The sequence below is a fragment of the Equus asinus genome, chromosome 3 (assembly GCF_041296235.1).
Source record: "Equus asinus isolate D_3611 breed Donkey chromosome 3, EquAss-T2T_v2, whole genome shotgun sequence".
Classification (NCBI taxonomy): Eukaryota; Metazoa; Chordata; class Mammalia; order Perissodactyla; family Equidae; genus Equus; species Equus asinus.
Window position 1 is genome coordinate 129,896,308 of NC_091792.1, and position 15,956 is coordinate 129,912,263.

A 15,956-nucleotide genomic window follows, 5' to 3' on the forward strand; every position below is an offset into this window, starting at 1 on the left:
CTTTTTCCACTTTTATTCCTCTTACTTCCCTCCCACCCCCACAAAGCCGTTTATAACAAATACACCATATTCAATTCTTTAAGATGCCATTTTTCTTTTTCTTTCTTTCTTTCCTTTCCTTTCCTTTCTTTCTTTCTTTTTTCATTTCTTTCTTTCTTTCTTTCTTTTCTTCCTTCCTTCCTTCCTCCCTGCCTTCCCTTTCTTTTCCTCCTTCTCCCCAAAGACCCCCAGTACATACTTGTATATTTTATTTTTGGTTGTGAGTCCTTCTAGTTGTGTTATGTGGGACACTGCCTCAGCATGGCCTGATGAGCAGTGCTAGGTCCACGCCTAGGATTTGAACCAGTGAAACCCTGAGCTGCCGAAGCAGAGCGCGTGCACAGGAAAACTTAACCACTCGGCCATGGGGCCAGCCCCTAAGATGCCATTTCTGATGTTTATTTTTAGGCTCATAAGAGACAGTTATTTACAGTCATCTTCATCTTTGTTTTTTCCAGGTTAGGTCATTCATGCCATACTTGTCTATATTTTATGGCAATATATGTGACGCATTCCTTTCTGAAAGTTTTGAAAACTTACCTGGCAAATTCCCAAGGACCAGATTTTTTTGTGTGTTATTTATTTATTTATTTATTTATTTATTTATTTATTATTATTATTATTATTTTTTCCTTTTTCTCCCCAAAGCCCCCCCGTACATGGTTGTATATTTTTCGTTGTGGGTCCTTCTAGTTGTGGTATGTGGGACGCTGCCTCAGCGTGGTTTGACGAGCAGTGCCATGTCCGCGCCCAGGATTTGAACCAACAAAACACTGGGTCGCCTGCAGCGGAGCGCGTGAACTTAACCACTCGGCCACGGGGCCAGCCCTTTGTGTGTTATTTTTTTATGACAGTACTATTAACTTCATTCAGAAGTTTATTTCTTTTAGCATGTTTTTATATAGTTGTGTTTACTCCACTTGCTTGTAACCTTGATTAACATGCAGTGGAGAAAAATGTTTCCCCAGTTTTACAAGTCATTTGTACTGATTTTTTAAAACGTGGTAAAATATACATAACACAAAACTTACCATTTTAACCATTTTTAAGTGTACACTTCAGTGACATAAAGTACATTCACTTTGTTGTGCAACCATCAGCACCATCCATCTACAGAACTTTGTCATCCTCTCCAACTGAATTTCTGTGCCCATTAAACACTAAGTCCCCATTCCCTCCTCCCCCATTGAATGTAACCGCTGTTCTATTTCCTGTCTCTATGAATTTGACTGCTCTGGGTACCTCATATAAGGGAAATGGTAGCTCATTCCAAAAATGATATAAGATACTGGTAAGGAGCTAATATAATATAGTACTGTTACAGCTTTCAAAAGATTTTTGCTTTTGTTTTTTTCCCCACCAAACCCACATTAAGAAATACACTTTATAGGCAGACCTGCTGGTGTAGTGTTTGGGTTCACACACTCCGCTTCAGTGGCCCAGGGTTCACAGGTTCAGATCCCAGGCACGAACATGCACACCCATGCTGTGGCAGCATCTCACATACAAAGTAGAGGAGAATTGTCACAGATGTTAGCTCAGGGCCAGTCTTCCTCACCAAAAAAAATAAAAAATAAAAAAGCACTTTATATTGTGCTACTCAGTTCAAACACATGTGTGTAGTATTTATCTAAAACCAAATTTCAGCTGAATAATATCCTTACTATATGTGATAGGCTAATATTTTCTTCTCTCTCTTCCTTCCGTGCTGGTATTGATCCTGTTCATGACCTAGGGCAAATTACCTACAAATGCACAATTTTCCTTATCCATAAAGTTAGATGATAATAGCACCTTCCTCTTGGAAATATTGTCATGAGTAAAACATTGCCATAGTGATTTGCTCTAGAGCTTCACATGTCCAATAGATCAGTACTAGCACCAAATGGATGCATCCTCCCTATTTTCACAAAGGTAATGCTGCTGCTGCTACTATACACGCACAAAATGCCTTCACTTGATACTTGCCAGCCAAAAATAGCAGGAGCAACAGCAACACAACTTATTCTACACCTTCACCTTCCCAATTTTGAGTAAGTGCTTCTGATTGGCTAAATGAAAATTACAACTGTGACCCTATTGCAGGGGAACCTAGGAAATGTAGTTTTTAGCTTCCTGCCTCTGTAGTACAGAAAGGCATATTAAAAAACTACAAAATGGACGCGGTTTCAGATAATTGTTGCCGTATAATAAAACAAAAACTAGTGAATTAAAATTATTTATTGTTTCTCACAATTCTGTGATTTGGCTGTTCCATGTGGTATCAGCGGGGTTTACTCTTGCAGCTAAATTTAGTTGGGAGCTTGGCTAGGCTCTCAGTTCTCTTCTACACAGTCTACCTCTCGAGGTGGTGTTTCATCTTCCAGGGTTCTAGGCATGGCCTCTCCTTCTGGGATAGTCTGGTCTTCCTAACAGTATGGTGGCTAGATTCTGGTAGGGAGCATTCCAGCCTCTATGTGCAAGTGGTTATCAGGCCTCTCCTTGCATCATGCTTGCTAATGTCCTGTTAGTCAAAATAAGTCACATGGCCAAACCTGGAGTCACTGTGGGAGAGGACTACACAAAATGTAAAAATTAGGAGACATAATATGGTAGTTAGCCTCCAGGATGGCCCTGAATCATCGTCATTTCCTTATATTCCAACTGACTAGGGCTGACTTGAGTAGCTAGTAGGCTTTTGTGGAAGTGACAGCTTTTTGAGGTTAGGTCATAAACGATTGCCACTTAGGACTTGCTCTCTTGCATCACTTACTGTGGGAAAGTCAGCTGCCATTCCATGAGGGCAATCAAGCAGCTGTCTGAGAGGACACGTAGAGAGGAGGGCCTTTTGCCAATAGCCAGCGCTGACTTACCAGCCCTGAGAATAAGTTACCTTGGAAGCAAGTCCTGCAGGCACAATCAGGTCTTCAAGTGGCTGTAGCCGTGACTGACTGCAATATCACGAGAGATTCCAAGCTAAAACCACCCAGCTAATAAGCCAGTCCCCAATTCCTCATCCACAGAAACTGTGTGGTAAATAAATGTTTATTGCTGTTTTAAAGCCTCTCTCACCTCCCACTGAACTTGCTCTGACTGCTTCAGAACACTTGGTAAGATGTCTCTGAAGACTTGAAAGTCTGGCTGAGTTAGCTTTGATGGATCCATCAGCCTTGTGAGTGAGACATTCCATTACTGGCTGCCTCTTAACTAAGGAGGTATTTTCATGAAATGCTAATCTGATCATATTATGCTATTGCTCAGAATGATTCAGTGACTCTTTCTTGTCTTCAAGATAAAAGCTAAAATATCTCTGTGGTTTGCATGTTCTCTCCTTTTGACTTTTGTCAGCTTGCATGAGGATTTAAACTGATCCTTAGTTTACTCCTCTGTAAATGTGAGCTTTGATTATTTTGTTGATTGATGTTAGATGAATTGTGTCTGTGTAGAAAGGGATCTTTATAAGATGACTTCAGGTGTCCTGACTAGTCCTACCAAGGTGAATGTTATGATTATCTTTGATCTCTTCACAACTCCCATTTTGGTACTCTTTACTTCTCTAAGAATTCCTAAACTTCAGGTGTTTATCTTCTGTGTCATTGTTAATTCCAATTAGATAACAGTCTCTTCTAAATGTTAAGAGATAACCAAGATATAAGGCTTAATAGGCACTAACTTCATAGGGATGCTTGTACTTTAAAAGTAGACTCTCACTGACTAGTGTGACTGCATAACCAACCCCAAGATATGAAGCTGTAACAGCAGAATGGCTGGGAGGGGCTTGATATTTTGAGCAGAGTAGCTAGTACTATGCATATCTATACATAGTTGTCTTGTTTGAAACTTTTCACGAGTGGAGCCATCTGGCATTGTAGATTTCTTTGTGGGAAGGTTTTTAATTTCAGATTCATTTTCTTTTCATGGAAACAGGATTATTCAGATACTCTATTTCGTGTGACAGGTTCCCTTCCCCTGTATTATTATTGGGATAAGTAATAAGATGTCTTTTTCATTCCCCATATTGTTAACTTGTGACTTCCCTCTCTTTTCTTGGTTTACTTTTGCTAGAGGCATATCAGTTTTGTTAGTCTTTTCAACAATTAATGTTTCGCATTGTTAGTTTTTCTCTTTTGTACGTTTGTTTTCCAGTTGATTGAAATCTATTCTTGATTTTTTTTACCCCTTTGATTCTACCTTCTTTTTATTTACTTTGCTGTTTTTCTGCTTGAAGTGGAAATGTTAGATCACTGATTTTTCATTCCTTCTTCTTTGATAGTATATACATTTAAGGCTATAAATTTCCCTTATATATAGCTTTAACTGCATTCCATAAGTATCAGCAGTTTATATTTTCATGGTCATCCAGTTCAGAATATTTTCTAAGTTTCATTATGATTCGTTCTTTGATCAGTTGAACTTCACTAAATATTTAAGGGAGAAAAATAAAACCATCTTACTGTAAACTTTCCATATAATAGAAAGAAGAGGGATCACTTCCCAATTTGTTTCAAGCCAGTATAATCTCAATACTAAAATTGACAAAGTTGTAACCTCAATATTAAAATCAACAAAGTGGTCTTAAGAAAAGAAGTTATAGAAGTTAAGAAAAGAATTTCTTTCATGAATATAAATGCAAAAATTGAAACAACATATTACCTAACCAAATCTAGCTATACACAAAAGTATCATACCCAGTTGGCCTTATTGTAGGAATGCAAACTTGGACTAGAATTAGATTTTAGGAATGCAAACTTAGATTAAAACTAGAAAACCAGTCAGTGAGATTTACTCTGTAACGGAACTAGAAGGAAAATATGATCACCTCAGTAGGTGCAGAAAAAATAATTGATAAAATTCAACACTTATTCATGATAAAAAGTCTTGGAAAAGTAGAAATAGATGTATAACTTCAGTATTTGAGGATGGAGACCAGTTAGGTAAAGTATGATTTATTTAAAGAATAATTTTGAAGGCATGAGGGCATGATTTTGATTTGATAAGTGAATAAAAAATTATGGTATGCTTATTTACTTCTTTACAGAGGAAACAGACCAGCATAAAATATACAAAAATGTAAATAATGGTCATTTTCTGGGGCTGAGAAATTATGGATTTTTAAATTATACTTTTTTGCATTTTAGTGTGATTTGAAAATCTACATTTGTTAATTTGGTAACCATAAATAACAACAGAGGTTATTTTATAATTAAATCTTTTAATCAGAGTACAGCTACATAAAAATATTTAAACATGGCTTTCTATTGTGAATTGTAAAACCTATAAAAGTGTGAAATGAAATATCGGTTTTAAGGAGCGTAAATCAAAGCAACTTTGATAATAAAATATAAATAAACATAAGAATGTTGCAAGATATCAAATGAATTTGGTTGTGCATATAAGGCCAAGAACTTTTTACCTGGGCTAGGTATAAAATGAATAATGAGAGTCTTAAGTTCTTCCTAAATCTGGTGCAAATGCAGATAATGTGTCCCTGAGTAATCCAAAAGTTCATACTTGTTGGTGCTTGTGATCTTTACCCAGATTCTTAAATGAAGATTTACAAAAATTCATTGTGAATCCTCTGATAGTAACTAACTGTGAGTTCATGTTGTAGTGGAGATGATTTTTTTTTTTTAAACTCTATCCTCCACTGATTTCTAAATATCAGGAGTTGATGATATTTTTCTTCTATACATTTTACAGATGGTAGTAAAAACTTTTATGGATATGGACCAGGACTCAGAAGATGAAAAACAGCAGTATCTCCCACTCGCCTTGCATCTTGCGTCTGAATTTTTCCTCAGGAATCCCAATAAAGATGTGCGTCTCCTTGTAGCATGTTGTTTGGCTGACATCTTTCGAATCTATGCCCCAGAAGCTCCATATACTTCCCATGATAAACTTAAGGTAAATAGAATTTTTACAAAATTGGTTTACTTTTATAGTTTAGCTTATCCTTAGGAGCATAACTTTCATATTATTTATCTTCTCATACAAAGGTTATATAATAAGTTGCACAGCAAACTAATTATTCATTCAGTTAATATTCATTGAGTATCCACAAAAATGATTGGTATTTTTATGAGGCATTGAAAGGTGCAAATCAAAACTAGTCCCTGTCTGCTCATATCTAACCTTCAGGATAACACAGAGCCCACATGGCTGAATTGAAGGGATAAATAGTGGATTAATGACACAACACAATAGTATAACAGAATTTACACATTCAAATGACTATTTTCCACTGCAGGTTATTCTACACTCAAAACTAAATGCTCATCTTGGTGGTTCTGCTTTTGTTTGAAATGTTTGAGGAACTCCTGTTCTGAATTGATCTTTTAAGCTGATTTCATACGTTGAATAATTTTATTCTTGGCAAATTTTAATCCTTTGAACTGCTTTCTTTAAAATAGTGCTAAAATCAGTTTGTCCCATACTGATACTGTTTTGCATTAAAACTTCTAAAGAAAACTTATTAAGAAATGGAGCACTATCGTCATGAAAAGTACAACTCCTGGACCAGTCTGTTACTGCTTTTGTTCTACACGACTTGGTGGTCACATATCAAATTCGAAACTAGGCAGTGAAGATTACTATTTACATGTAGGAAAGTTCAGGTCCTTAAAACGAAGATAATTGTTTGCCATGATGCAAGATGAAGAGAGTGAGTAAAGTGGAAGTTCTACAGTAGAAGGTAACAAGATATAGAACTTACAGTTCTGTCAGAATGAGAAAGCTTAAAGATTTGTGGCAGTGATATTTATTTTTGCTTCTAAAGGATGTAATTCTATGTGATTTGCTCTTTTCCAGTTATTTTGAATAATGAACTAGGCCAGTCTCAAGTCATTGGCTAAAGAAGAATTTTGTTTTATTGTAGTTTGTAATGGAGAATATATATATGGACTATTAGTGTACTTTTAAAGGATGAAGGTATTTGTGTCTCAATTAATATATTTTATCATTTTTTTTAACAGGACATATTTTTGTTTATTACCAGACAATTAAAAGGTTTGGAGGATACAAAGAGTCCGCAGTTTAATAGATACTTTTATTTATTAGAGGTAAAAAAGAAAATTATTTATAAGCATCACACTATTTCACATAGTAGAAAATTCTTTATAGTAACTTTATAATGTAAAATGAATCTTTTTTTTTGTTTTATACAATCCCACTTAATAAAGTGTCTTTTACAATCATTTTTTCCTTCTCATATCCTGAAAAGATAAAGTATCTTCCACTTGAAAAACTGTTACATTATTTGAAACTTTTATTTTCATCTTTCTGTTTTTATTCTTTTCTAATCCAAAAAGGAATTAAGTTGAATTTGAATTTTCACTGCTCCTTATATTTTGTGTGTATATATGTCTACCAACTTTTAACAATTTAATATTTTTCAGTTAGAGAACGTTAATGCCCATAGCTATATATCTTTTCAAAGGTCGAAGTACATGACTATGTTAAAATTGTAATTTTATATGTTTGGCCTTTATAACTTTAATATAGATTTCTAATTCTAAAAATTAAATTTTATTGAGTTTGCTTTTGTGTAACTGTTCTGTGACTGTGTAAATAATTGTTTTTATTTATTTATTTAAGAATTTAGCTTGGGTTAAATCATATAACATCTGCTTTGAATTGGAAGATTGCAATGAAATTTTTATTCAGCTTTTTAGGACTCTCTTCTCAGTGATCAAGTAAGTTATTTTGTAAGCATTTCTGTTTCTTTTTCTTGCTGTGCGTCTTGAAGTATCGTGTACTGTGCATATACACTAAGATCTTTCAGAGTTACAAGGAAATGTTTTCCTTAGAAGACTTAACATGAAGAGGAAAATAACAATTCTGTTGTCTGAAAGCTGCCTTTGCACTTATATTACCATTTCAAATTATGGTATCAGTTATGTTGGTTGACTCTTGCAAAGCAAATGGTATGAGACCTTATATAAGAAGTACTAAATTATGAGGTACAAATTATAAGTATTATAAGTAAGTACCATTAATAAGTGCCGGAAGATATAATAGCTAAGTGGTTAAGCACACTAACTTTGATATCTTCTCATTTTAGAGCTAGAAAAAAATCTTAAGCAATGCTCTTTCCTTATAGAAACAGGGAGACTAATGCACAGTGAAGGAGCGTGTTATCTTGCCCAAGGACAAATGGCTGAACAGGAGAGCCCAAACTGATTTCAGTCCAGTGTCTTGTTTTCTGTATGGTAAACCAAGCATTGTTATGAGAGATATTCTACAGCATTACCTTATATACAAACATATATATTTCACATAAATTTTAAGTTTTCTAGTAGCTACATTAAGAAAGGTAAAAAAAAAACAAATGATATTTATTTAAATAATATACTTTATCTATCCCACTGTATCCAAAAGCATTATTATTTCAACATGTGGCTTTAGCCATATACTTCGTGTTCAATAGCCAAATGGATGTTAACGAATGGTTCTATATTGGACAGCACAGCAGATTTTTCTGTAGGTATTTTGTGAGTACTATATCATGTTTTCCATTTTCTTGGATAGAATGGTAAAAACAGAATTTAACATGGAATAAATAGGAAAGAACTGGACTACCTGGTTTAGGGATAGAAGCTTGTAAAGACATTGCATGAGAAAAGGTTTCCTGTGGCAACTGACTAACCAAAGTCAGTTAAATAAATGGTAAAGTATGTAAACGTTACCTTTTGTATTAGTCAGCTTTTGCCATATAAGAAGACAGCGCAAACATGGTAGCTTAAAACAACCACCATTTTATTTAGCTTGTGATTCTGCTTGGCAGTTCTTTTTGTTTGGGCTGGACTCAGTCCTGTATTTGCAGTCAGTTGGCTGAAAATCTGGCATTTGGCTGAGGTAAGAGAATAACTGGGTCATATGTCTTTTTCTCATCATCCAGTAGGCTGGCCCAGCTCTCTTCATATGCTGACTGGATTTCAAAAGTAGCAAGCCCCACTGCACAAGCACTTTTTAAACCTCTGCTCACTTCATGTTTACTTATGTCTCATTGGCCAAGCAAGGCACATAGGCAAGTCCAGATTGAAAGGTTGGTTAGATGGGCTCCATATCTTGAAGAGAGGAGCAGCATTTTAAAGGCATGTGCATACAGAGATGAGAACAATTTGTGGCCATTGTTTGCATTCTACCATATTTTTGCAACTTTTTCTTTTGAAATTAAAATCACCACCAACAAAAAAACCTTCTGAAATCGTCATCATTCTGCCCCTTGTGTGACTTTATCCACTTAAGTCTGCTTCTCACTCTGCAATTATAATTCTTTCCTCTCACAATTACTTACACACACCTTTTTTTATCCTATTGATATTTTTATTTCCTGAATCTAAAGAACTAAATTTATTGCTCACCTAATTATCTAATTAAAATAATTTACCATGCGATAACGAGTAAATAAAAGACTTGCCTTTTGAAAGAGGAGCTTATTGATTTGTATTTACTGGCACGTTTACCATGTAGCTGGTGTTCTTCATTCCTTTGTGTAGGTGCAGATTTCCATCTAGTGTTATTTTTCTTCGGTCTGAAGGACTTCCTTTAACATTTTCTATAGTTCAGCTCAGCTGCTGATAGAATTCTTTCAGTTTTTATATGTCTGAAAAAGTCTTTATTCCACCTTCATTTTTGAAAGTTATTTTCATGATAAGAGTCCTAGGTTGATAGGGGTTTTTTTTTCTCTTTCAGTACTTTTAAAGATGTTGCTCCATCTTTTTCTGGTTTGCATTGTTTTTAATGAGAAGTTTTTGTCATTTTTAATCTTTGTTTCTCTATACATAATATAATGTATGTTTTTTCTTTACCTACTTTTAACAGTTTCTCTTTATTACTAGTTTTAAGCAGTTTGATTATGATGTACCATGGCACAGTTTTCTTCCTGTTTCTTGTGCTTAGGGCTCATTGAGCTTCCTAGATATGTGGATTTACCCTTCTGATTACTCTTCCTAGATGCCCTATGAATTATGAGATTTTCCACTGTAGTGGGAATATGCACTATTGTAAGACCTGTGTGAGTTCCAGGGATTATTCCCTCTTCTCCTTTCAGGTGATGCTTTCCCCAAACTCAAGAAATTTCCTCACGTGTGTGCTGATCACTAAACACTTGAAGACTGAGGGGGCTACCGTTTGCATACTTGCTCTCTGAGTGGCTCTCTCCCCTCTAGTGTTCTGCCTTGCAAACTGTAGCCTCCCCAAACGCAGGAAAGCTGTTAGGCTCTGCCAGGATCTTCCCTCCCTACACTGCAGTCTGGAAATTTACCAGGCAGTAAGCTGAGAAAATTGTAGGATTGTTCACCTCATTTGTTTCCCTTTCTCAGCAACATGTGCCTGATATCCAGCATCTGAAAACTGTTGTTTCCTCTCTTTTGTCCAGTTTTTCAGTTGTTTTAGGTGGGGAAGTAAATCCTGTCCCTGTTATTCGTCTTTGATGGAACCTGTGGAAATAACTTTTAAGTTTATTTTCATCTCTTTCCTTCATTTCTTTCCTGTCCCCAAGAATATATGGATCTGAGAGCTAAATACTCTCCAGTTTTTTAGCATTAAGCTGAATATCTCTATTCTTCAACCCCTACTAATACCTTCCCAACACACACGCACACACACACACATCCACCCACCCACTGTATAATTGATCCTGCAGGATCTTGGCGTTTCGTAAAATAAACAAGGTGTATGAGAGAGGGCATGTGGTGGGTGGCGGGGGAGGGGTCCTTCTAAAACTTGTAGAAAATTGTGTACCTAACGATGTGACAATTTTCCCACCAACTTTAAAAATTTTCCTCTCTGCTTTTTACCACTAAGTGCCCAATAGGTTTGTTATACATTATTTCAAGTTAATTTTTAAAAAGTTTGAGGTGAGAGATATATGAATGATTCTAAACTTTAGTCTTGATTTAAAGTTCCCTGTATCTATAGTAGTAGTAAATCATTTCTCTTGATTTGTCTTTGCATATATATTCTGATAAATGTGAAAATGGATAGATCAAGTCTTTGGTTAAGATGCAGTCAGGAGGAAAGAAGCCTAGATGTTCTACTAGTTATAAACATTTCGTAGCCAGTCTTTATATCAGACTTCTGGTTTTCAGGATTGGTGAACTAAAATCTCTAGTGGCAAAGATATATAGAAAAAATTACTTGTATGAGCTTATGCTTTTTTCTGTGTTTATAGTTTTAGCTTATCTTGAGGAATGTTTTAAGATCTAAAAGGATAAAAAGGATTAACAGCTGTCTACCGTCATTATCTTGTACATTTTTTTGTTTCCTTAAAGTTTTATCACCTTGAATCTGGGGGCATGTAAGCAAGTTTCTCCTTTCTTTGAAGCTGACATTTTTGTTTGGTTAAATTTAACGCACTCTTTGAATCTTAAATGTGTAAGGACTCAATTTATTTTAAAGTAATTGTGTAGGGACTTAATTAATTTTAAAGGTCTTTGTTTTTGTAAAATACTTTACAACAATACCTTACAGCTGTTGTAATAGTCAACAGAGGGGAAGAAAGGAAATAGAGCAGCCAAAATTTCTTTGCCATTATTGGCATGGTTCCTTCAAGTGAAAATCCTTTTACATTTTAGATAGTGTTTTAAATTGAGAAGTTTCATTTTCTTTTTGTGAGCCTGAATTTCTTTTTATTTTCTTCTTCTTTGTTTTTTGCTTTTTTTCTTTTAGCAATAGCCACAATAAGAAGGTACAAATGCACATGCTAGACTTGATGAGTTCTATCATCATGGAAGGTGATGGAGTTACTCAAGAATTATTGGACTCCATTCTTATTAACCTCATTCCTGCACATAAGGTCTGTATAGTATGAAGATATTAAAGGTTAATATTTAAAAATAGTACTACACATGTGAAAAATAATTGTTTTTCACCATTTGTAATCCCATGTAATTATTCCCACCATCATTCTCCAGCCCCAAGTAAAATGGAGTAACACATCAGTCTTGTAGCTATTATTGTTTTTAGAAGATATATCAGTTAACATGCGGTATTGTGGAAGATGTTCATTCAGTTAAGTGTTGCTTGTTTTCTGGAAAACTAAAAATGTTTCAGATTCACCACTCGTATCTAATCTGGGAAGTATAATGTGTTGGAGTACTGTCTTGGTTAGTTTTTTTTCTTTTTCCTTTTGGAAAAGAAAATGTATTTCCTTTTTTATAATATAGATGTGGAGCAGAGGAATTTGTATTTCTTCTCAGAAGCCATATCCTACATTTTTCTTAGGCACTTTCAGAAAAAGATCTGGGCAGAAGTGGAAACTATATGGTTAATATTACAGGGAAAAGGATGATTCAGAGCTGTATATTTCTCCCTGTTCCCTTTTTCTGTTTCTCTCTGCTGAGTCCTCCTAAGGAACTGAGAGACTTAGCTCCCCAGAAGCTCCTCCACTGGACTGCACTCAGGCCTACCCCACTGATGATATATGTACCCTCCTGCTTTTTTGGTCTAATGATTCAGTGACCTATTATCAGGTGTTAGATGAACAATGTACTTACTCACAATAAGATGTAATTAATTATAAATTTTTTCTCATGACTCTGACTCTGTAAACATCATTTGCATTTTATTAATTCAGGTGAATCTCTGTAATTGGTCAAAATTTTGAGAATATAGCAAAGGGGAATATATGTTAGGCAAAATAAGAGAGAAAAAACTTTGAGAGGAATAGTTAGTGTATTTGGTGTTTATATTCTTGTTAGAGTGTTTTTATGAGAAGTAAATATACCCTTTTGGGAAGTAGAAGAGATGCCTTAATTTTGAGCTAATCTTATCCTTTTGCGAATGGAATAAAAGCCTGGAGTAACGGTCAGGAAGCTATGGCTTATGGAGCAAATCTGATCCATTGCCTATTTATGTAAATAAAGTTTTATTTGAACACAGCCGTGCTCGTTTGTTTTCATTTTGTCTATGGCTACTTTCACACTGCAACAACAGAGTTGTGTAGTTGCAGCAGTGACGGTGAACTAACAAAACTGAAATAGTTACCATCTAGCTCTTTGCATAAGGCTTGCTGAGTACTGACCTAGAGTATAGAGTTTCCTAGCCTCTTTTTGGGAGAGGTGCAAGATGGTGAATGAATCTCAGTTTGGTCCAAAACTTCAAAATATAGAGATGTTAATAGGTAGTCTTCAAAAAAAAATTCCATTTTCAGTAAAGTTTAAAAAAATTAAATATGTATCTTTTCTCTAGTCTTTCTCACACCCTTTAATTTGTTGCAGTGTATTGGGAATCTTGAGGAGCAAGATTCAGCATTTCAAAATATAGTTGATTGAGAATTTTGCTTGGAACACTTTCCAGGTCTACTCCTCCTCAGAGCGTACATTGGACAATGAAATACTGAGAGATGGTGGGTTAGAGAGGGCTGTGTGTTTATTTGTTTAGGATACATGGCTATAATTGGTTAACAAACAAAACCAAAAAGCCTCAGGTCCATTTTGACTTTAGTAAAACTAAACTTAATATAGGGTTGGGCTTTTGGCTAATTATCCTAATGTATTTTAGTTTTAGTTCATAGTTGTGCTATTTGCAACTTCTGTGTTTAAGACCACTTAACTAGAGCGTATTGAGTAAAACTTTGATTGTAATTCAATTATATTTTTTGCTTCGTGTTTTGTAGCTTTGAAGTCTATAGTGTTCTAATGGTGTTATCTCATAAATTCGTTGTAACTTTGTATATTTTTATTGTGTTTCAGAACTTAAACAAACAGTCCTTTGACCTCGCTAAAGTGCTGTTGAAAAGGACAGTCCAGACTATTGAGGCATGCATTGCTAATGTATGTATTTATACCTATATTTATTCCATAATTGTGTAATTCTTAATCCATTGTACTAATTTGTTAGAACCTTGCACATAGAAGTCTATTCATGCTATAAACAGTTTCATCTATTTAGAACAAATATATAAAAGAACTGATGTGTCCGAATGTGACCAAATGCAGCATAACTTTATAAGCTTTTTTGACATTTTTAAATGGCACAAGTGATGGAGGATGTTGTTTTATGAAAACTTATCTCCAACTTCCACCCCCTCTTCTATTGCCTTTTTGTGTTTATCTTTATATCTTCTGGATATGCTGATCTCTCACTTTCTCACTTCATCTTTGTCTCTGTGTCTATCTACGTATTTTCTCTTCATGTCTCTAGGTTATTCTTCTGAACCTTTTTGTTTCTCTTAAATAGTTGTTTTTATTGAATAAAGTTCTTTTTTTTTTTTTACTAAAAAATCAATAAAGTAATTTGGAACAAAAAAAGAAATATTTATAATTCTGCTATCTTAATGTAGCAATTAATTCCATTGCGCATTTGCTCACACTCATACCTATTTTTTCACATACTCTATATAAAATTTTGAATTGTCTTCATTTATATATTTCCATATTTTGGCATTATCTTTTTATTTATAATATGAATGGCTATAAGTATTCCTTTGAATTGACATGTACCCATAATTTACCCACCATTTCTCTCTTGTCTTGCATTTAGATTTCTCAGGGTTTTCCATGAATGTAACATTTATCTATTGTTGAATTATTTTCCTCATATAAAACCCAAGTAAGAGTATATTAATTTAAATGATATGAATTCTTAGTATTATTTATATTACTAAATACTTAAACATGTTAAAAAAAGTGTTTTCTTGAATAGTACAAGAGTATACAGTGAAAAGTATCTCTCCAAACACCAATACTCTATTCTCAATTCTCAGAAATAGCCATCACCAATATATTTTCATATATCCTTGCAGAATTAGTGTTCTATGCTTATTCACGTGTGTGTTTAAATTTTGTTAAAACTGTTTTTCTTATTCTTTTCAAGATCTGCATAGTAAATAGGAATATTTTCTAACCCATAATGTGTATTGCTTTTCAATAGAAATATAAAATTTGATGACACTACCAGAATATATGCTTGCATCAATTACACACAACTCCCTCTTTAGCATTTTTAACTTAATATTTATTTGTAAGTCTGTGTGTGTTGGCAGGGAGTGAAGGTGTCTTTTTATTTATGCTCTTGATAATATATTCTCTTTGTTTCTTCCTAACATTCTTTTAAATTATCAGTTAGCTTTTGTATCATTACCTTTTCCTTCTCTTTGTCCTCTGAGTCGAAATGTATTTGACTTTCTCTAGGTATTTTTCAAAAACTTACCCTCCACCTTTAAATACTCTTTATTACTAAACTCATGGAAAAACTAGTCAGACTTAGATAAATATCAAAAAGATTGAGACGAAATTTTCTCTGCAATAAGGAAATATCTCTATAAAATTCTGTCTAGTGAATTACACTACCTACCTAAATTATTTTGATTTAATGAAAGTCAGAATTCCTAGAAATGTCACCCTAATTTGAAAGAAAGCTAACAACTCAATTCTTTTTTACCTTTCTCCCTGTAACATTCATAATTTGATGTTTGGAGGTTTATTTCTTCTGTTTTGGTGACTGTCCTATTTAATATTAGTAACTGAAACATCTGTTTCATCTCCTTCCATTGTATATGTAATGCCCAATTATATTGGTTTTTTTTAACATGTGTTTATAAAAACCTATCCAAATTTTTAAATGAAGTGGGTATTTTATTTTTGTTTTAATATCTCCTATAGTTTTTCAATCAAGTCCTGGTGCTGGGAAGATCATCAGTAAGTGATTTATCAGAACATGTATTTGATCTGATTCAGGAACTTTTTGCTATAGATCCTCATTTGTTATTATCTGTCATGCCACAGCTTGAATTCAAACTGAAGGTAAGACTGACCATAATTTTAAAGCCCATTAAGCTTTAAGAGAAAAATATATATGGCATAGTTTTTCTCTAACTTTAAAAGAAAAAAATGTGAGTTCAATTTACCTTATATTTAGTTAAGGTATACAGCTTTGAATCATTTGAATAAAACAGTATCTCTCATCTGGGTGATAGGAAAATGTACCTTGTAAAA

At 34.2% G+C, this 15,956-nt stretch overlaps 1 protein-coding gene across 12 annotated transcripts in view; it reads left to right on the plus strand.

Annotated features, from left to right (window-relative positions):
- The window catches only part of PDS5A (PDS5 cohesin associated factor A), a 164,604-nt gene that overhangs the window by 55,953 nt on the left and 92,695 nt on the right, over window positions 1-15,956 (plus strand). For all 12 annotated transcript variants that reach the window (XR_011502262.1, XM_044767712.2, XM_014857209.3 and 9 more), the window contains exons 3-8: window positions 5,719-5,922; window positions 6,990-7,076; window positions 7,612-7,709; window positions 11,689-11,815; window positions 13,713-13,793; window positions 15,624-15,764. Coding sequence is in view for 11 of the 12 variants with exons in the window: in XM_044767712.2 (XP_044623647.1) it covers window positions 5,719-5,922; window positions 6,990-7,076; window positions 7,612-7,709; window positions 11,689-11,815; window positions 13,713-13,793; window positions 15,624-15,764 (738 nt within the window). In the remaining variant the exon portion in view is untranslated. The remainder of the gene's footprint in view (window positions 1-5,718; window positions 5,923-6,989; window positions 7,077-7,611; window positions 7,710-11,688; window positions 11,816-13,712; window positions 13,794-15,623; window positions 15,765-15,956) is intronic.